The 23,184-nt window shown below is 43.1% G+C and overlaps 1 protein-coding gene across 1 annotated transcript in view; it reads right to left on the bottom strand.

Annotated features, from left to right (window-relative positions):
• Nucleotides 1–6,032: 6,032 nt before the first annotated feature.
• The window catches only part of MORN4 (MORN repeat containing 4), a 111,220-nt gene continuing 94,068 nt past the window's right edge, over nt 6,033–23,184 (bottom strand). The window contains exons 3-5 of the mRNA XM_086922621.1: nt 17,040–17,154; nt 13,603–13,712; nt 6,033–12,387 (exon numbers count right to left, since the gene is read on the bottom strand). Of these exons, the coding sequence (XP_086778747.1) occupies nt 12,239–12,387; nt 13,603–13,712; nt 17,040–17,154 (374 nt within the window). The 3' untranslated portion in view covers nt 6,033–12,238. The remainder of the gene's footprint in view (nt 12,388–13,602; nt 13,713–17,039; nt 17,155–23,184) is intronic.

Here is a 23,184-nt window from a genome sequence, read left to right as displayed (position 1 = left end):
ACATACTGCTACAAGAGTAGAACCTAATAATAACACAACTCACATTCAGCTACCCCCGGAGGCTGCACCCTTTGTGTGTGTTCTTGCAGGAGTTCCAGTAATCAAACATGGAAAAACTGAGCGGGAACAAGACTTACTCAACAAAGTCATATACTGGTTAACTAAAAACAGGCCCCTGCCCATGGGTTTTGATGGGACCATCATATCTGTTAGAAGAGTGGGCTGGCTAGGCCCCTTACAAAAAGATATTGACGGTGACCTTGTTCTTATAAAATTTAGAAGCAGTTCAGTCGTTCCCTACCTGCGATCTTTGTACCCCCGTGAAGGTGTTGGCCCTATATCCATCTGGGACTTACGCGACTTTTACCCAAGCAGGGTACTTATCCCTCAACTAAAACCAAGGGCAGAGCCAGCTCACACGAAGCGCAGTAACATCCGTGCACTGTGTGGCCATGGCTTTTCCGCCTTCAACCACCCTGTAACAATGTACATTGGCCATGGGTATGGATAATCACGAATGCTACTATGACACAAGTAACTTATTCACGTAACATGGACAAATGTTTTATCTTTATGTCATTTTGTGCTTTTGTATGTAACTCTTGTCATGAGTTTTTCAAATGTATGCTTTTATGATTTTAAACAAAATCGAATAAAGCTAAAGAACAACATAAAGAACGAACAGTGCCCAGTCTAGAAAAAGTCTTTTCAGGAGCAAGGGGGCAAAGGCTGGGCCGAGGCAGGCCAGCTCACAGGGCCCTCCAGCAGGGAGGCAGTCTCTAGTGGCAGTTCCTTCTGGAGCCCAGCAGCAGCAGCAGGTCCCCCTCAAGTCAGGAATAGCACACCAGAGAACATTTTCACGGGGTCACAGCCCCTGCATTCATACTTTGGAGCACTTTGTTTTGCTCCGCTCCTCTCTCCTTTGTTAGGGGGGACTCCGGGATCAGACGCACCACAGGGGGCTGAGCCAGCATTGTGGAGGGAAGGCACAGCCCTATTCAGGTCCCAGGTGCAACTCCTCCCTCCCATCTACATGCAGATCTCCCTATTCACCACTGGGCAGACCCATCCTGGTTCCTGGAGCCAACCACACCATCCAGCACCTGTCAATCACAAGCCAGACATGCAATTCACATCAGGCATTTATTCTCACGAGTTCACACATACTAAACTCGCACCTGCACTCCTCTCATTGCAGGAATTACCAGGGACACACATATCCCCCATGCATTCCTATGGGAGAGCAGGCCAAACGCACTCAGTGCGCAACCACTTTACACTGGTCCACAGTGCTAAAGTGCGCAGAGGCCAAAAACGACTAATATCAGGCCACAGAAAAGGCAAAAAGTTTAGGGGTGAACCTGCCAAAAGGGCCAAGTTCATCAATGCTTTTACTCACTTTCATCATACTAAGTTTCTTTTCATGTAGCACCCTTTCCTTTAAGTTAGACCTATATATATTCACAGTAAAGTTCTGCCAGCTTGAAGCACGGGGATCAGCCCCAGCACAGCAGCCACTGAGAGACCTCCCTTACCTGTTGCAGGGTTAGCGCTGGCTCTCCTCCAGCCAGGCTTCAGGCTTCAGCCATCAGCAGCGCAAGGGGGAGGAAAACACTGAGAACGGGCTTGAAACCACCTGATCAGTTGGGCTGGCGCGGCACCGGGGCCCTGCAGCCAGATAGGGCTGGGCCTGGGCGAAGGTCCATCACACCACGAGGTGGGAATGAAAGTCCAGGGCAGAAAGCTAGGGTCAGCAGCCACTCTGGCAGGCAGCCATGTGGCCTTGCACAGGTCCAGCAGCACCTTTTCGAACAGTATCACTTCAGAAAGAAGAGGTGAATCTTGGGAGCAGCCAAGGCGTGGCTCTGCTGGGACTCCCTTCTAAACACCCTAACATAAGGGCTCCCTCACACTCAACTGCATCAGCTCCAACAGTAACAGTGATGTTTACGAGCCCAGTCACAAAAGTGAAAACTCTAGCTTTTATAAGGATGCCTAGAAGAGTTTTTTTGGTTCAACACATGATCTTAATGTTTGTTGCTAGGAAAGCAAGATGTACTTATACTAGTGTATCAGCAATTATGCCCTCAAATTAAGCAACTGTAGGGAAAAAATGAGACAGAGTTCCTACTGCCTGCTGCACCAGTTGATATGGAATCCAGAGAAGCAAGAAATTGTCTGAAGGTAGAATCTGGTCCCAAACCCAAATCAGTCTAGGTTTGATGGGTCTTTCAGTATAATCTTCACAGTGCTGGAATTCTTCACTTTTTGCAGTTATGTGAATGCGTGGAGCTGGTGGAAAGGCATTGAGGAATTTGTCTACACCACACAGGAGGGCAGCATCTCATGGGCAAGGTGATCTAGGTCATTACACTCATGTTGCAAGTTCGTGTCCCATCAAAGGGTGCAATAAAGTAGTTACAATGCAATTAGGTATGATTAATAAGCGCACTACTTTGTGAAGCACAAGTCCACCGAATATATCCTGAACTGAAACACCATTATAAGGAAACAGGGGTAGCTACATCATGGATGACCAGAATTAAAATCCTTGACCTTTCTGATGCTTGGTCCCCGATAGAACAGTTTGTAGAGAAATAGTCAATTGATTAAACTAATTTATGGTACTAGACTGTATTTATCCATTTTATGCACTTTGGAGGCCCCTCTGTAATCTGCAATACACTTGGGTATCTCGTTGTATCCTTAGGTTTGGAGGCAGCTCAGAATGATACAGTTGACAACAAGTTATAATGTGTATTTTGTCCTTGGGACAAGTAGGCCCAACCCCATGCAGCACAAACCCTTTAGCTGCCAGTGTACAGTACCACATTATGGATCAGGAAAGGTCATGGTCTGCAGTTAAGGTAATATTTGTGTCCATATGTTAATGCGGTTCAAACGTGTATAAATGGTTCATTAATGCATAGCCTATATTATTAGGGTGAGCGCTCTAACGAAATGTATGCTCGGACTGCCCTACTGACAGGGGTTCCAGTATAAAACTGTACACACGTTTTCAAAGGTTAGCAATAGGAGGCTACATATAATGCTCCCAGAATGCTCTATGATTAGATGCAAATATTTGCAGAAATGTGAAAGCAAGATTGATGATTGTTTAATTTCAAAATAAAATGTTACAAAAAGATGCAACTAGGATTTTTTTTTTGCTAAACTACAATAAAATGTATGTACCATTTCCTTGCAACATCGTTAAGTAAAACGTGTTGATGCATGCTAGTACTTCCCCAAAAATTTCATAAGGGAAAATCAGTGTAACAGTTTCAACAGGATTATGGGAAACAAAAATAAACAAACAGTGGCAAAGCCAGTAGGTCTGAAATTGCTGGTCAGCCCTTTGGGTTTGTCAATGCATGTTTTGTTTTGGCATGGTTTCTGTAATACCTTTCTGGTGTGGGAGCTGCCGTGCCCTCACCAAATTAACAAACCCTGAAAAAAAGCAAAAACTTTTTGGGGGCTCAAAAAGTACACATTGCCACAGGAATTCCTAGCACTGAACAAAACCATTTTGTGTGCCTATGTGCTCCTTGTGAAAAAACAGAATGTTGTCGCCCACAGTGAAGCCAGTCGATAGAAACACAGAGAAAGAAGGACAGAATTTTAATAACCAACCAAATTAGGGGCCCAATTATAAAAGAAAGTATCAAAAGTGCACCGTAGGCATAAGTCCTTGCATTAGTTTGGATTTGCGATTTTCATGAATTCACAAGAATTTACAGAGGTAGTCCTAGATATCGAATGCTTAGAAAATATTTGTGAACTGTATTTTAGCACGAGCAAATATGCATGTGTAGATTTACTCATGGAAAAATCTGTTGAGCGTTTGCAAGTTCACTTTCCCTCTAACCACTTTTTCCCCCAACCCTGGAAGATGTTTTACGCCTGCCATGGTCAGGAGTACATTTCCAACCTTTCTCAGTATAGTAATGGATTAGCGAAGAGCTGGTGAAAATCCATAAAACAAGCAAGTTAGTAGGTTTGCCGAGACTCAAATTAGCATTCCAACTCCAGAATGTAGATCTGTGGAAAGGTGGCAAAACAGGGGATTGCTAGTATTCAAACCATACGATGGCATGAGCCCTGGCATAACCAGAGAGGCTATATCAGAGAACTTTTATAATAAGATGGTTACCATAATTTGTTACTGCACTACATGGCACAAAAGGGACAAGTAGATTTATGAACAGGGGTACCAGTTTTATTGTATTTTTTTTTTTCATTTCGCTCTGTATTTTTCCATATTTCTTTTTTGTCAACTTGATCTGTATCCTTTTCCATGCTCATGACGGGCTGAGCTCGTCATGAGGCACGGTGCTCATGTAGCTAGTCATGGGCCGTGGAACGCTCAGGTCGGGGAGAATTCCCCTGCTGTGCTGAGTGATCCAAAGGAGCCAATGCACCTGTGACGAGCTGAGCTTGTCATGAGCACAGGAGCACTGTAGCTCATGACGAGCTCAGCTCGTCATGAGCATGCGGGCGCTGTGCGCGCCCCCTTCCCTTACCCCCGCAGCGAAGGGGCGTATTTATCTATATTTATGATGGGTTTTGTGAAAAAAGTAAAGCTGAAACTGGTATAGTTCCACATTTATTTCACCAATAAATATGCAGTCATGCTTGAATGCCTGCCAGGTTTCAGTGATATAAACACCACAGAAGAGAAATCAATGCACTTATATGAAAATATGCATATTTCAGTACCAGCTTTGTGCATATCTACAGCTGTTTAAGCCTCTTTACTAAAATTCCTTTCTTTTTAAACCCATTTACCTATCAATTCACAAAGTTATTGGCCATCACTCAAAAAGCACTTAATTTCGGTTTTTATGCACATTTAAAAATAAATGCAGACAAGAAAATATATGGGATTCGGTCAGTATTTATCTGTAAAAATCAGTAAATATGGAAAACAGGAAGGAACCTGCCCCATAGACTAGTAGATATTTTAATAAATTCTACACCCCTGAAGGTGGCACCTCTAACACCCAAGAGAAACTAACAGACCATGTATAAGGCTGCATGAATAAGTTAACAGATATATGGGAGCAATGTGTGAAAGATCACTTGTGCTTTCAACCAACCAAAATGCAGTCTCATAACTGCAGGCACATGTATCATTGTTTACTTACTCACTTTTTGTAGCTTCTTCTCAATATAAACCAGGAAACTCCTGAGAAGTCCAAAATCCAAAGATACCTGGCCACTAAAAAGAAACTTATTTACATTGTGTGCCAAAAGGAACTCACCGACTGCAGTAGTTTCGATTTATATAGCGCACTTTAACCCAGGGGCCTCAAGGCGCTTGCTTAGGGAACCCGTCCTGGTATTCCCCTGAGAGATACCCCGGCCGGGTATCCACAAGGTGAAAGCCAGGCATCCCGCCGCGAGGGGCTGTAGTGGAGATTAAGCAAGCTATTGCCCAGAGTCACAGAGTGTGACCCCGTGAGTTGAGTAGGCACCAGAGCGAGAATTGTCGACTCCGTGGAATTTTTGAGCCCGAGACCCGCCGCGGCAGGGAATCGAACCCTGGTCCACGGCCGATCTCAGCTTCTGGGTCTGCCGCCTCTAACCACTGAGCCACGCTTCTCCAAGAATCAAAGAGTGAGTGAGCAGAAACTTCAACCAGAGCCTGCACAGGCTGCTAAAGAAAATTGGCCACTGCTACATTCATTAAGCTGATGACCTGCGCCATGCGTTGTAATCCAGCTGGTAGATCAAAAACCCCAGGCCACTAAGACAAGGACAAACCAATCAGAAAAGAACTTGTGCACTCGAGGCTAGATAAAACATGTCTACCACAAAAAGTAGGTACGGAGGATGAAATCAAGTTCAGTAGGCAAAGGGAGAGGTTGTGGTTCTGACAAAGCAGTGTGTATCATGGGTACAAAATTAGCCCTTTGATGCTGGGAAAATGAGTCCAGCTCTTTGATGCGCCACCCCAACCATCACAGTTGTTAGACGTCAGGGGAAGGGACGTAGCAGGGCACAGTCAATCAAATTCTGGAGTCAAGCTATGTTGTGTCACAGATTTTTATTATTTTCTAAGATTAGTACAATCAAGAGATAATACATGAAGGCAAGGCACAAGTTTAAGTATCACATAGATCTTTGTTGTGGATAAGACAATCATTACGCCAGCACAGTCATTGTTCATCTTACAAATAGGACAATGCAGAAATAAGCTGACCTCTGTGACAATAGGTTCATTTTAGTGTTCATGAAATGCAGTGAGGCACAAATTCTGCAGATTAGAGAGACAGGCACTCAACAATTGTAAGTTACAGACAATTCAATGCACCCTATTATTTCTATTCACAACAGCAAGTGATAGGAAAACACTGTTAGGAAGAGATTAAAGTGGTTTAACTGGAAATTGAGGCCTCCAAACTTAAAGTTGTGCAAACCTAGAATTTTAAGTGCATGTAACATGCCACAGGTGAGTAGACACACAAAAGTGGTTTTATAAATCATTCAAACTAAGAAATAGAAAAGAAGAAGTCCAAGACAATATGAAAAGAGTGGTGGGACATGGAACAATTTAGTTTAATGCTACAGAAACACACCACCAGCAAACGAAGAATATGAGATCTTGAAAATGTCCCTTTCTTTTTATATTAATACTTTACCCAAAGTTTTTATAAACAACAAATTGTCTCCACATTGGTGGAATATGAGGAAATATTAATCTGATAGAGATATTACGCACTCATTGATTTTTTTTACAAGTGCTAATGATACAGCTCGACCACAACCACCTCACAGCTATTGTATGACTGTACATGATTGCTCTGCAAATTTATTTACCGATATTTATACACAACAGTCATATTTACTGGTCTTTACTTCTCTTGCCAACATGTCATAAGGTTGATTTAAGGATACGGTAATTCCGGTCTCCCTTCCATAGTTTTCCATATAGAAACCCCTTGAATTGCATGTATTTGCATAAGGTGGCTTTAATTATATTATTGCTATATTTAGAAATAGAGTTGTTCCTTTCATGAAGTTACAATCCCCTTTCCCTCTTGTTTAGATACATCCATATGTTAGACACTGCTGGTGTGGTTAACTGTTTTTATGTTATATATACTTGTACCGTGCAAAGATACTCCGAGGAGTGTCCCAGCGCTAGGCTGAAAAGGGTCTGAATCAAAGACAGATAGAAGAACTAGAACAGAAAAGTTTTCCACTTGTTTTTTTATAGATCAAAGGGTCTTTAATGCCCCTCAAAGCCAAAGGCAGAGCATTCCATGCCTGCACTGCCAGCCGGGCAAAAGAGCTCCTGCCGAGCCTTTGGCGCTTGAATCGAGGAATCTGCGCCAAAAGTTGAGAGGACGAACGGAGCAGTCTTGCCACAGTATAGAAAGCCAACCTATTCTGTAGATAGATGGGAAGCAGCCCATAGAGGGCTTTGTGAGCAATGGATAACATTTTTAATTTTATCCGAGCCTTCGCCGGGAGCCAATGCAGAGATTGCAGATGAGAACACACACTGCACCTGCTGGAAAAACCTAGCAGGAGTCGGGCAGCTGAATTTTGAATCACCTGCGATTTATCCAACAGGTGGCCCGGAATGTACAATGTATTAGTATATTCAAGGCGCGAGAGAATTAAAGCACGAACCACTGTCTTCTTCGCAGCCTTAGGCAGAAGAGTAAGAAACTTCCTCAAAGACTTGAGGATGGTAAAGCAAGAGCCCCCCAACTTCTTGACCTGCGAGGAGAAGATCAGGTTCTCACTGAACCAGACCCCGAGATTCTTAACGGAATCACTCTTAAAGTGGGGAACCAGGGGGCCATAACTTCTCTCTGAAGTCCTCAGGGAATGCTTCATACAAGAGGCTCTCCGATTTCTCCTCATTGCATTTGAGCTATGCATGAGCAAGCCACTGAAAGACCGAGGATAGGCAGTGTTGGGCAGAGAGAACCGAGTCCTCTTCCCGTCCCCAGGAAAACAGCAATTGGGTGTCGTCTGCATAGGCCATCACCTTGCTTCCGCAAGATAGACCAGCGGAGTAACATAAATGTTAAAGAGAAGGGGGCTAGGGGATGACCCCTGTGGTCACCGCTTGCGGAGCAGAGGCACACAGTGGAAGCCAAACCTGCTGAGAGTGGCCCTCCAAGAAAGACCTAATCCAACCCCACATGGACATGGAAACTCCAATCTCCCGGAGGCAAACCAGAAGCTGGGCATGGGGCACAGTATCGCAGGCCACCGAGAGGTCCAGCATAACCATGGCTGTCCTAACGCCGGCATCAAGGTACTCCCGGATTGCCTCATACACCTCCAATAAAGCAGACTCTGTGCTGTAAGCCGCCCAGAACCCAGATTGCGCCGGATGGAGCAGGCCAGACACCTCAACGTACTTGGCGAGTTGGTTGGTAACCACCTTTTCACAGACCGTGGCCAGGCTGGGGAGCAACGAGATAGGGCGGTAATTTCCAGGAATAAATGGGTCCAGGGATGGTTTTTTGAGGAGGGCAAGAATTTTTGCCTGCTTCCAAGGCATTGGAACGAGGGCCTCCTGCAACAACATGTTAATGATCCAATTGACCTCCTGATTAATACAATCTGCGACGGAGACCAAGAGCCTGGCCACACAGGGTTTTGTAGGAGAGCCTAATTTCAGAGCCTTCAAAAGTGTTGAGGGAGGTAGATAAATCAACAGGCGAGAAAGAAGAAAAATTATGTGAAGGATCAGCCGAGGGCAAACCAAAGATGCAAGACCCAGATGTTAAAGCGCAGGTGGCAAACGTGGCTTGAATAGCGCAGATTTTGTCCTGGCCAGGGTATTACACCAGTCCTCCGTAACAGGAGCGGAACGCGCCAAGACCAACGGGGACATAAAGCTTTTCACAATTGAGAAGAAAATATTGGCTTGTAGCTGCAGCAATAGCTTTTTTGTTGGACTCTCAGCGTATGCTTCGCCAGAGGGCAGTAACAGCTGGAACGCCAGGCCCTCTACAGAACTTTGCACTCATGTTTGAGGATTTTAAGCTCCGGTAGGAACCAAGGTTAGATGGAGATTCCCTGGCCAGTTTAGGTAGGCGAAGCGATGATAGTGAGGATACTAAGTCCGCAATCCAGTTCGTAAACCCGACCACACTCCCTATAAGATCTTGCGGCCGAGGTGCCCTAGAGGCGGCCAAAGAAATCTTAAATTGCAGAGGATCAATTTTACTGAACGTCGGAAGACGAGTGGAGTGAAAGGCCTTAACTGGCCAAGTGATCTCCCAAGAAAAACAGATAAGTGGTCCGACCAGGAGATCGGGGAGGGTTCGTCCACTACCACAGGGAAGTTGGAACAGATAGGGTCTAAGATGTGGCCACCCTGATAAGTGGGATGGGAGACCCATTGGGAAAGGTGAGCAAGTTGGAAAGAATGAAGGAAATCCACAGACTCTTTTGTATCTTGTTTAAAAAAATGTTTTAAAACATCTCACTGCTGTGATGAATGTGAAAGTTCGAATAGATTATTAAATTGCCCAACTTTTCTTTTTTTAAGGACATATTCAAAGTTTGACTCTGACAAGTGGACTTCCCATTAGCTCCAAAATGACAGCTCCATTTTCTCCTGTATCGTTGACCCCATTTTTCCCATTCTGCACTGGGGTGTAATATGAAAAGACTTTTTTGTAGCACAACGTATCCATCATGATCAACCGTATACTGGCCTGATTGGTACATGGCGGGAGTTTGGGAGATCTACTACCTCCTGCCCAACGATACCCTTCGAACTATCGAGAGTATTGCAGACTGCCTTATACTGTGCTCCCACTTCTGGCAGAACCTCCAGCTTCACATAAAATGGAGGGATAGGGAGCAATAAACGTTCAGCATACACACTACCAAATGTAACACTACCAAATGTAACAATCACTACTCAGAGTGTGCTGTTCCTATCCACACTACAGGTAAACACAACTGGTGTCCCTGTGTGAAACAATGGTTGCTGAAAAGGTTTATAATTTGGAGCAAAAACCCTCACCCACCAACAAGGGTGGCATGCGTCAACCTCCTCGTTGCGCCGGCATTGCAATGCCTAATAGGCCCTTAAGAAAGGGCGCTTTGCTGGAGTTCTTTTACTTACTTGGCTGTTGATGAACTTTTAAATAGATGAGAAGCATATTGTGGAAGTGTAGATTGGTAAAAAAGTGAGATTAAAATGAACTAAAAGTACCCCACTAAAATTATGTTTATTCTGGAGGTTCTTGTTAATAGATAAAACAGAGTGGAATACATATGGAAATAATGTTCCTTATTATTCTCTAAAACTGGTCAACAAGCTTCTTGCCCTTTGTTTAGTCTGAAGATCTAAGGTAATTCATCAGGACCCTATTAACCTAATCTACATATTATCGTACCATAAATCTATTTGAGAAGTGTGCCGACAGTTAGGAAACTCCAAATCTGTGTTTATGAAAGTAGTTCTAGCTCTTGACATTCGCAAAAATAATCCATAACATAAAACCGACCTAAAAAATACAATTGTGTACTCCATAAGATGCTCGGTCTTGTAGTTTATTTATGTTAGTTTCTTTTTTCTTTCCTTCGGTGCACGATTTGGCATTTGTATGCTGTATTGCATGGAATTCCTGCCTGAAATCTAATAAAAAGACCTGCGATTTTGCAAGTTTCCTTTTCATCCCCATTTTTATCCTTTTGTCACTTCTTTATCTCTAGCTGCCTTTCACTTTAATTTTGTTTGTATGAGCTTACCGTTCCAGCTATCTTTTCATAGCCATTTTAAGGAGTAGTCTAGATATTTTAAGTATGGGTTTTCTGAAGTCTAACACATTACCAAAGACAGAAAAGAAACATTGCCCATGTACAAGAAGGGTCATGTTTAAAAGAAAAAGTAACTGTTAAAAGGCACACACATCCTAAGATCTACATTTTCACTGCCTTTTGGTGTATACATCAGTTTGGTTATTCAGTTTATCAAGTGAAATAAACTCATCCCAGACTAGCAGTCTGGAGTGACAATGATCCATGATTTGGTTTAGTTTCTAGTAAACACATTGAAATTTTAGTCTTCAGAATCTGAACAATTTGCACAAGATTTATTTCGGCTAGAAAGCGTGACAGGGTTATTGATATTTCTATCTAGGAGCATAGTATAAAGAAGAAAGAAATCACAAATACTGACATACTTACAACTGGATGTAGTGAACACACAAAAAGGTTACAAAGTATCCACACTAGAAGGGGTCTTAAATACAAAAAACATTACAAATATTTTCAAGTAAGTATCTTGCACCAGCCATTTGTAGTCTTGCACTGCTGGTTATAGTGGCAGAAGGCAGACACACAAGTAGGACAGTGTAACACATACAAATGCACATAAATACAGGCAGTCAAGCAAGACATGTATTCAAGTATATTTGTTGGAACGTGGATGAGGAATCACTACTGCCGACCATCCACACCATTTGCAAGAGTACAAGAGCAGCATCATTTTCTGTTGCGCTGGCTGCTCTCAGTGGCACTTAAGGGCCCTCAGAAGTCTTCTGAAGAATAGCAGCTCACACGTTTTATTGAAGGTGTTCAATTAGTGAATAACAGTCCTTCCAAAAGCACTTGATACCGTGCCTGCCATGCCGACATACAAATGAATCCAGAAAAGTGATTTTAAAGAGCCCAGTAGAGTGAAGTATGTGACTGGCACTTTCTGGAAACCTTAGCCACGCTAAAGTGCAAAGAGTCTTAGACCGACTTCAGTTGCGAAGAGGGCTACATTTCACTTAAACAATTGTTGAGAAAACACATGTTCCTACATATTCAATTAAGATTAGTCAATGTATAAATTATCAGATTATAAATTAATTAACTATTATATGTACATCAGAAGGTGGAGATTGAATTCTCAATTAATAGACTATATATGCACTTTACAAAGCAGTAGTAGATGACAAACTCACTCGTAAATGTAGATGCCAAAATGACACATTCAGCACACAGAGGAATTACTCAATTCTGTAATGAAAAGAGCACTGAGGTGGGCTGGAGTGGAACTCAGGTGTTAGATGGTCGCAGTGCACAACAATCAATAGGCATTTGCTTGTTAAATAAAAGTACAGTAAAAAAAAAAATGTTACAAATCCTGTATTACTGCTTAAACCAGCAAGCAGTGATAAGAATGAACCGGTAAAGGTCGTGAAATTAACAGTGTGCGCCTTAAAAACATTCAAGTCAACATTGTTCTCTTTGATGCCCATGGCTATGCGGTGAGACTGCAGGCAGTTTTTGAGGCACTTTGCGCTCTCAGTATCGCAGCTTGACATTTTTCCAGCTTCATTAGTTTGTTATTTTCAAATAGTCCCTCATTGCGTGGGACCCCATGGGAGCCATCGGAAAAAGTCATCAGCCCTAGGAAGATATGAGAAAAAGCAAAGGGTGATGCAACCGGCAGCTGTTCATATCCAAATGCAAATAACTAACTAACCTATCCACCACTTAAAATATACTTGCATGTTTTACTATACTAATTCAACACTAATCCTCCATGGGTCCCGGAGTAGCATGCTACTTGTCGAAAAAGCACTTTGATAAATCATCAAGGGAAGTAAGCACTATATAAATGCAATTACAATACAATACAATACAATATACATCCATTCAAATGACTAGCCTAGGATTTCTCATTCTTTGAAAACTAGCTGCACTTCTGATCGTCTGGTTTCAGTGCGTTTTTCTTTCCATAGCTACTTTGTCCTCATGATTTCTTGCATTTGCATACTCTTGCTAGGAGCCAAAATTTACATTTGGCCAGAAAAGCTTCTCAAAGTAGACAAGCTTTGTGCCTTACAAATGTTTTCTAAACACACCACGTATGTTATGAGCAGATGTGTTGTGGCAGAAATGTATGTGCCTAAAACTATAATATATCTAACCAACAAGAGAGTCAGGGTTATGAAGTCCCTCTTCCACCCCTATCAATTATACTACAACAACTAAAGAGTGACTGTAACTGTGAATATTAAGAAAAATCTCTTTTAAGTAAACTACACAGTGTTCAAGGTAAGAAAAACAAAGGACGCAGTGATTCTAATAAAAACCATTACGTGGTCCTCACTTATTTTTAATGTGAACAGCTGACCCACTAATAAAGGGTTTTTGGGCACAGCTGTGATCTTTTAATTTTGCACGAACAGCACTAGAGCACATACACTAAGAAAAACTTTCAATAAAACCAGCTCCGCTGCAATTGCAGGCGTCTTAATACACAGGGGGGACACTCGGTCTCCCCTGTGGGAACCCCATGATGAAGCATGTCACCACTAGGGTGAGTGTGGGTTCTTTTAAGAAATAGAATGTTTTCTTTTTCCTTTTTTCTTTTTCATTTCCTTGTGCCTTTGTTTTTCTTTAGTTGTTGTAGCCTAAAACTATAATGCCAAAAAATCAACCAACACGGACTACACCAAAATGCACATCTAATGTATATATAGTTTGATCCATCGTTTGTAAACTAGTGCATTGGATTTAGAAGATATATGGGATACATAAATTGTTCCAAGACAAACTGAGCTTTGTTGGCTTTATTGCTAGGCCCTGTCACCAATTTAAGAAAAGAACAAGTTGTACCATATCCTTCCACCCGACCGCTCTTGAACTCTCCTTCATACTTCATGTTGTCAAAACGGGTGAAGACTCCTGTCCCCTGGAACTTTCCCTGTACAAACTCTCCTTCGTATCTGGGGGAATGACATAAGTAAACAACAGGATATCTTTGAATGAGAACACAACACAAGACAAAACACATAATGATGTGACGTAATAAAATACTGAGATATATGGTGTGACGTATTGTAGATACCAAAGGATAAAAGTGCTCGCATGGCCTGACAATTGTGCCACCTTGCATCGCTTTCTAACTTGCCTTGCGAATATTACTTGAGGGCTCAAACATCTGTAAACATATTGGAAGCACACTGTGATTTTTGTTGCCGGTCGCTAGTACATTACAAGGCGTGCCCCCACTTGAAGTCGAGGGTGGCTATTGCATGAGATTAGGAAAGGATTTGTTGTTGTTGACAGCCAATAATTTTTTTTTTAAACAGATTTTATTGACAGATCATATAACAGTCGCAGAGCTCTGTATCCCCCTGCCAATTTTAAGTTTCGGAGTGAAGCCTGTTTTCTCTGCCCTAGTGTGTATGCGGCACACTAGCCTTCAAGTCTCTGCAGTCCCCATAAAGAGGGGGGGGGGGGAGAGAAAGAGAGAGAGAAAAAGAGAGAGATAGATAGATAGATAGATAGATAGATAGATAGATAGATAGATAGATAGATAGATAGATAGATAGATAGATAGATAGATAGGATAGTGTGTGTTGTGGGAAGGTGGAGTAAGATCCAAAAACGACAGGGTGGTTGCTGACATCAGTCGAAGGTTGGATGAAGTTCCCCCTAGGTGCAGCGCCGAGCGAAGAGGTCGGTTGACGGACTGGTGACCAACAAACCAGGCAGCGGTAAACTTTGGAAAAACGTACTTCAACATCCGGAGGTCCCAAGGAACACAGAAGCTGCTTGTAACTTCGTGAAAGGCAGGACTACAGTTCCCACAATCCACTAGACCATCTGCATATGTGCAATCCCTCGGAGGGCCAGATGGAGCATGAGGGTGCCCTCTGGGAACCGAGAGTTAGCCTAGGGCTAGTCTCGATCAGGCAGTTCCAGGAGTGTTGCTACATGTGCAGAGTATCCCTTTTTTGGTTTCTGCAAGTCCTGTTGTCTCAGACACAGGTCTCTTCTTTGTCCTCTTCGATGTAGGCTGTTCAGAACTGAAGTTCTGGTGTCAGGGATAGCCTTTAAAGCCTAGATTTAGGGGTGTTAGGAGAGTGGGTGCAAGTGGCCAATGGGCTTCTTGCCCCAGCGGCTAATCCGCCCCAGAGGTGACCACATTCGGGGTGTAGGTCATCTTTTTTTACCCAGAACCCAATTTTTCTACCTCTTCTAAAAATGTCAGATAACCTTCCTTGGCTTTACAGACCAGGCAACTCCTCCTAGAGGCGTGGCTAGTCTTCTGGGGGTGTACACCTCCTGCATAACTCATTTCCCACCTGCTCGAGTGAAAATGTCCCTGGGGCATAGGGAGGGCTGCTTCCTCCTCTGGGAGACAGCCCTGATGCATAACAGAGGCGGTGCAGCCTTTGTAGCTCACCGCTTTGATGTGCAACTTCACTAGCCTTCCTGGGAGGGAGGAGATGTAACCTCCTTCCTGCCCAGGCCTCTGTTCCTGACTCCTGCGAGGGATCACATTACCTGGCAGGAGGTCAGAATCCTGTCTTGGCAGCAGCAAGCACAGGCTGCCAGTCACAGCGAAACTGGGGCAATCAGGTGGGCAACCTCTAAGGTAGCCACCTGTGTGCATGCCATATAGCCCTCGACAAGAGAGTCATGTCAGGGGTGAGAGGGCACATTGTTTGATACCAAATACAACATATATAGGCGCTACTATAATGGAGCGGACAACCTCTGGTTTGACCAAGTGCCAGCCCATGTTAATCTATTGACCATCTATAACTTATAATGTCCTTTAATGTTAAAGGCCACTATAGGAACATCTAAACTTGCACTTACATGTCCACACCTTTAATACAATGCACACAGCCTTCTGGGCTTTAGGGGGCCTTCCTTAGGGCTGACTGACGTATACTAAATCCAGTGCATTGACTTAACCGCACATGGTGAGGGCAAAGTCAAATTGGAGCAGTTTACATTATTTCTGCAATATGCAATGCAGGCCTGCTGTCTGTAGGTAAATTGGGCTACTCAGGGTGGAACGATCACTAGTGAAAGTTCTGGGGAACCCTTTACCACCAATGCTCAGGGTACCACTGGTACCATGTACTAGGTACTTGTAAGGAGGGTAAAGTCCTTGCCGATTGGGGATGCCAATTTAAACCTTCATCTTAGTCTATGAAGGAAAATACATGTTACTGGACAACGGCTAAGCCGCTAAAGCTCCTAGTTGCTAGTTAAGCCAGATGCATATCATTTTCGAGAATTCCCGAAAAGGCAGGACAATGGGGTACAATTGTGTTTGTTCAGAAGAGAATGTGCATTCAAACTGGAAAGAGGAAACATTCTTCACCCAACGAAAGAGAGATAAGGCAAACAAGGGAGAAGCAGAAAAGGTGTCAGAGAAAGAAAAAGAGCAAGAGAAAAAAGGACAACAATCCAACACACCCCGCAGAATTTCCAGCTAAGGCTACAGCCCCTTATTCATTCGTGAAACTGGAAGCTACTCCATATTAACAAAGGATTTGGCAGCTGATTAAAAGAATGCTCCAGAAGCTGGTAATGCTCGATCGTATAGTACAGTCAGGTACCACCACTATTTGGTAAACCAAAAACAGTTTTTCAACATGGACCCCAAAACAAGTTGTGGCGTAAAGGGTAAACCAAACATACTGAAAATGGCCTGACAACACTACGGACGTCAAAAGGAAGGACTATAAATGGACCAACCAGTGGTCAAAAACATGGTGTGTTGAGGCACAAAATACTTAGCAACTGAGATGTTAACCAACTTTGATTTACCTCCATTTGCAACATTTCAGCATAACAAATTGTAGGTACTATGCTTTCATGCACATGCACCTGCCTGCCACAGAGCAACTGAGGTTACAAAATATAAAATGCTATATTCATACTAGGAGTTTGAGCCCAACCGCTCAAAGGACTGCTCAGGCCATATTTTGAAACATGGCAATTCAATAGTGACCTGCTTTGATAAATGATTTCAAACAATCATTAAAATAGAGGTTCCTTCTTTTAAGGACGACCCGGTGAGGTATTTTAGGGGTATCCAAATCTATTTTTCACTATTGCTATAGGGTGTACACATTTTACTTTCTGGGATATCATATGACAACATCACATTATATATTGTGATAACTGGAAAGACATCCAAACATTTTTATCTTCATGTGTTTAAAGATTCTTTTTTAGTAAATATTTTTCTCCCAAATTAACGCTAGAGTTTTGTACTTGCACTTAAGGGAATTTCTTGCACTAACCTTGAACCGTCTTGAAACGCCAGCACACCATAGCCATGGAATAGACCATTTTCGAACTGACCACAGTATATTGTAGCATCCGTAAATATCAGTTGACCCAGGCCATGTCTACGGCCTACAAGGAAGAAAAAAAAAGGACGAATGCCACAAAGAGCAGGTTATTCAAACTAAGTACTCAGTTTTTGATACAGATATAATGTTTAGTCCTCTTTGTCATAAAACATGCCTCTTTTACAGAGTAAGATGTCCCTTTTAACTGTTTCAGACACAGTGACTTTTCAAACTGTACCTACTGCCTAGGCTACTTACCTGCAATCTTCATTACTTCTCACTTCCGAATTCCAGGCCTTGAATTGATTTCCCTACCAAATACTATGCTATATATTCTAAGATTCTAAGAAACGAAAAACGATATATATGTGTATAAATAGCACACTCCCTTTGGCAACAAGAGTGCCCAATGAAAGCAGACCCCCAAATACATTCTACCAGTCTAATGTTTCAAAATAACCCTGAATCGAGGGTGAACAGCCACGGAGAGCACAAGTCCTGAAGACTTGGAGTAGGAAGGCAGAAGACCAACAGTGAGTATTTAGGGTCTCATAGAAGGAATGGGGAGAGGCGATTACTCCTACCTCATCTTGAAGTGAAATCTAGTGTAAAGTAGGAAGGAGGCAGGAGTCTTATATTGAAAGCGATACAGTGCAATTAGTACTTTGTGATGGACAGTAGGACATTGTTTACAAGTCTGTAGAAGGAAAGGCTATGTGCAAGGTATTTTGGAGTATTCCTGTATTTAGTCTCGAGTACTAGTGTAAGCAGCTTAGAGCGTGATTTTTTGTGGTAAACCCTCCAGGCGGATGTTTGAAGCTGAACGTGGGACCCCATTGGAATCCAGGGACTACTTCCCAATGAATCATCATTCGAATCCAGGGACCCCTACAGAGTCATTTTTGGAGTCCGGGGACCTTGACCAAAGCAATTTCAATGATTTAAATGGGAAAACAATACACACAAATATAGAAACAAGCATTGATCAAACAAGTACACAAATGATTAAATATTTAATTTGATTCACAAATTTAAAAAAATTTACATTTTAATTTTAGTGGGAGCGTTAAGAGCTTTTCAAAATTCAGTTGAGGCTTACTTATTAACATACATTTCAATAATAGGTTAATATTAAGTCATTTTCTAAGCAGCATCAAACCCCCAGAGAGAGTGTTGCGGGTCCCCAGGGGTCCCCGTACCACAAGTCAAGAAACGCTGACCTAGAGTGATTCATGTACAGGGAGACGAGACTAGGCCCCAATATTGAACCTTGGGAGACATCAACAGAAAGAAGGATGAGTGGAATCAAAAAGCAGCAGGAGTCCAACAAGTGGTCAGACAAGCATGAAGAGAACCATATAAGTGCAGTTCCAAAGCCCAAGGGAGCAGTGTTGTGAGCGCAGTGCTGAATGGGGAACTCCAACAAATAAAGGGCTGTATATTTCCCTGGTAGATGGACATTTGAGTTCAGTGGTCATAACAGGTGATGGCTTTACTGATAAAGAGATTTGAATTTGAGCTCACAGTGAGCCAAATGTTCAAAAGGGATTAAACCAACACTAGAAGAATTGCGCTTTTTGATGCGTAAGGCTCTCAAGTAGGTCATGCATGCATTCATCATAACGAATACCTTTCAATAACTGGAACTGTTGAAAATAAGCTAGTCTCATTTGTGTTAATTTAGGTTATGCTTGGCAAATCCCTTTGCAAGGTATCACCTTTAGAAGCAAGATTAAGTCAAATAATTCACATGTAACATGTGAGACTGGGAAATGCAAAAAATGTAATAGCATCCCTAAGTAGGGCATACAAAATAATCTGTATGTGCTGTAACCTTTTTGTATGGCTATTGCTTGTTTCTCGATTGAACCAGCATAGCTGCAATGGTCTCGGATACCTACAAGATCTGCGACAACCAATGCTCTCATGCCATGGGAGGCTAAGAATGTTCCCCTTCATTCTATGTGACCTACTGAGAGTTTAAGATCTTGAAGAGCATCAAACCTGTACAAAAATCAGAATCTCAGGACTCACCTACAAGTATCACCTTTATGACCGGAATGAATCCTACAGACCTCTGAGGAAACAGCAATGGAGTTAAAGAGATATTGGGAGAGGCCTCATCTGATAAATAGACAGAACTGTGCTGCCTAATGTTTATAACTGCCTAATAAATGCAAGGACAAAAACAACAGTGATGGCGGCCAGAATGCAGAACAATGTCATGCATTCACCCCAGTACAGAGACCTGGGCCTAAATCCATAGTTTTTTTGCTCACCATGCCATTCCAGTTTGAACCCAGCCATATGCAAATCAGTCTTGACGCTGTGCCTCATGGGAACAGTCCAGCCCGAACTACCAAACCAGGTCTTCTCTGGACCGGAAACAAGCATCCTGGGACCGGTTTCTGGCTAATCAGCCGCCATCAGCCATGTCTGAACTGGGGTGGTGGAGTGAGCTAAAGAATGATGATGGATTAAACCCAGACCAGTTGACTGAGGGTGAGTGTTTGATTTGCTCAAACGCTCCGTCCATCATCCCCTTTTGGATTGAATAAATGCAAGAAGACTGAGCTGTATAGCTCCGATACCCCTTCCCCACATTTTAGCTCAAAATATACCTAGTTTGTACATAATGTTTGTCTGAGCATTTATGTTTGTCACTGCATTTATAGTATTAAATAAACTATAACAGCATGCTAATTTATTTGTTTTAGTAAACCGCACAGCTCAAGTTCGGTTTTTCCTGGAGATACTATCTGTACATTTGTTCAATGGAATTTGAGTTTGCTTCTATATACTAAGACTATTCTGAAAAGAAATATTTGATGATTTTGTTTGACATTTTGGAGCATGGGGAAAGCGCCACTGCTACCTGGAGTTGGCTCCCTGGGTGTTGTGAATGGCTTGCGCTCTGCTAACCAGGACCAATGAGCATGTCCGGGGTACTAGACGAATTAGAGCACCAATAACAAGAAATCCTGTTGTCCCACAGCAGCCCACAACGTGGGAGATGGCCGCGTTGGGCTAAGCAATAAAAGGTTGACATTTTCAGTATTTTTAGTTGCAAACTATATACCTAGACTCCCTCGTTCATTCAGAATCGACTTGCAACAAAGGTCTCCGTTCATCACCCTGGTCTACTATTTTATGTGGTTTAAATTCCTATATGCTAGTCGGAATATGTACTAGGGAAGTGCAATAATAGTGAACTAGGGACAATAGCAAACGTACAATTAGCCATTGATCAGGTTACATATTTAGGCGTGTTGATCAAGTGGAGGGCCTAGGAGCTAAACAGAGAACCCTTGTTCATTAGGATCCAGTGAAGCATGGACTCGGCCTCCGCTCCCCCTGAACATTACCGAAGGGAAGCACTGTTTAAGATAAATTCCCTTCCCCACCTATTACATACGTTAAAAAACACATTCCCTATGACCCTTTCAATCGCTGCATTTGGTTGATTTGTCATTCTTATGAGCCGGAAACAACCCTGAATCGCTTTTAGGAAGCGGGTTATCCCCGTTTGACGGAGAGCTTGGACTTGCAGACATTAACTTTTATTATTGGCCTTCCAAATTGTGCCCATCAGTAACTGGCTATATGCAGACATTGATGTCCTATGTGAGAGTGTATAGATGCACATGGTGTGCTCAAACTGTTAAACAACCTGACTATACCCCAAGATCTTGGCCCTGCCGCCAAAGTGGAAATACCTAGTTGGCATTCTGACCGTAGCAGGATTGTACTGGAGGGAATACGGACTGCTGGGACTAGACTACGGTCTGATTTTTGGCTTAAACACATAGTCAATTGAATGGGTTTTTGACCATGGAACTTCATCAGGATATCCAAATAAGGGGGATGTCTAGGAAGGGGACCACATTCACTCTTTTGCTTTCCTGACAGAATCTTATGACACAGACAGACAGACACACACACGCACACATTATTTAAATCTACGTCATGCCCTAAAAGCACACTCACTAAACCTCAAAGCATTCCCACAGTGTAACACTAAGGAATCCAGAATCACACTTACACAACTGGACACCAAGAGTATCTCCAACTTATATCGTGCCCTGTTCAATAACACCCAAGACCCTCTCCTTCAATTACGAGACAGATGGACACAGGATGTAGGTCCATTGGGTCGAGGCAGCAATGGGCCCTAGAATCCTTGCAGTGTGCATACGACTCATTCAACTAAGATGCTTACAGCAGGTATGCTACAGCTCGCCCAACAAAGCAGAATGAAAACAGGTATAAAACTCTACTGTTTATGATAGGAGGGGTAATTAGGCACCTTCTATCACAGGATATGGAGTGCCCAGTTAAGCAAGAATAATGGTCTTGCATATACGACAGACGATACCCAGATTATAGGTGGACCCGTTAAACCAGTCACAAACATAGTGTTCCTGGGCCCTATGGATGAATAGGAGGCAGTGGAGCCATGCGATGTTGGCATTGGGACGGTTTATTGCTAAACGGGATAATGACTGCCCACTGGAGATTGGACAAACCATCTATTAAAGAATGGATCAACAGTTTGGACTACTTCGCAAAGGCAGCAGAGCATGAATATATGTCATGGGGCAGCCTGCAGAAATATCATGTGGTATGTGATAAATGATGGAACTATCTGCATTGATTGGTCTGACTAGGTTTGTTAACTTGGTGGCAGGACACAGAATTGTGATACCATAGGTTTCGAGTGAGGCATATGCCGGACTGTAACTGCTCTGTATTGTTTTATATTGTTAAAATCAATAAAAGAGTTTTTTAAATCATAGAAGTAAAATACAACCCAACACAAATATCCATTGAATCAAAACGTAAATGTTATACGTATAATCTTTTTTTATATGAAGCACTCTGAAACCCATGGGGTCTGATCTGCATTATATAAAACTGAAGCAATGCATTAAAAATAAAATCTCAGGAGAATTTGGGTAAATCCAGGAGAAGAGAATTGTTCAATCATGTAGGAATCCACAACGACGTTCATATGACACTGTGAAGGCTAAACTGCGAGAATTGAACATATCCTATATGCTGCTCTTCCCGGCGAAACTGAAGGTTCTATTTAAGGGCAAGATACACTTCTTCAGTCGCCCTGAGGAGGCCTGGCACTGGCTGGAGGAGAGACCGCTGCTACGAGAGGCGGAGGAGGAGGGTCACAGAATCCGTAGTGAGCTGGCGGCAGCCAACTTCAGGAGAAGCCCGACCGGGTCGCAGAGAACACGACGTCATCGGACGGGCAGACAGATGCAACAGACGCCATACCCGCCCCAACAAGTAGCGAGCGGAGAAGACCAAAATGTGACAGAACATGAGGATGATACGAATATCTCAGATGTAGAGGAACAGACGGAACAATTCATGCACCCGTTGGCCGTTGCCATCCGAGATCTGGAGCAGGGGGAGACTGGCAACGCAGAGGCTACTGAAACAGAAATGCAGGACTCCCATTCCTGAGAAAATACGGGACTGAGATCCAAAATAGCAGTTCTTTGCTTTGGGACACGCAAGTAGCACTTTTTTGTTTTTTGGGGTGGGCATACACCACTTTAGAACTTGAGTTTGGACAGCTAGACATTTCTTAGCTGGGGTTGTTTGAGGGGTGGGCGACAGACCTTGCTACCTGGTAGTCCGAGCCGTCGATGGTTGTACGGGCGGGATGGCCGGGAGGTACAGGTGGGGTGGAGGAGGTGGGGGAAGGGGCTGTTCATACAGTTTGATTGTTTGAGAAAGGGGAGGGGGGTACACAGTTGGGTGAACACAGTCATGGAGGTTGGTGCAATCTGTGGCTTTCTGATACGGGCGACCGCCCACCTCGTCGGACCTCACTGCCTGGATGGCAAGTAAATTGTTGGCATGATCTATGGGCACTGAGAAACTGCACGTCCCGACATAGAATGTGAATGGTCTGGGTAACAAGATAAAGCGGGGACTGGTGAGTAACTACCTCAAGAGAGTAGGCCCAGACATCATTTTCCTGCAGGAGACACATCTTAGGGGCACGGCCTGTGCATTCATAGCAAGGGGTAGATATAAAGTACTGGGGCATGCGGGATACACGACTGACTCT

The sequence above is a fragment of the Lissotriton vulgaris genome, chromosome 5 (assembly GCF_964263255.1).
Source record: "Lissotriton vulgaris chromosome 5, aLisVul1.2, whole genome shotgun sequence".
Classification (NCBI taxonomy): Eukaryota; Metazoa; Chordata; class Amphibia; order Caudata; family Salamandridae; genus Lissotriton; species Lissotriton vulgaris.
The sequence above is the reverse complement of the archived record's forward strand: the minus strand, read 5'-3'. Positions and strand labels throughout refer to the sequence as shown.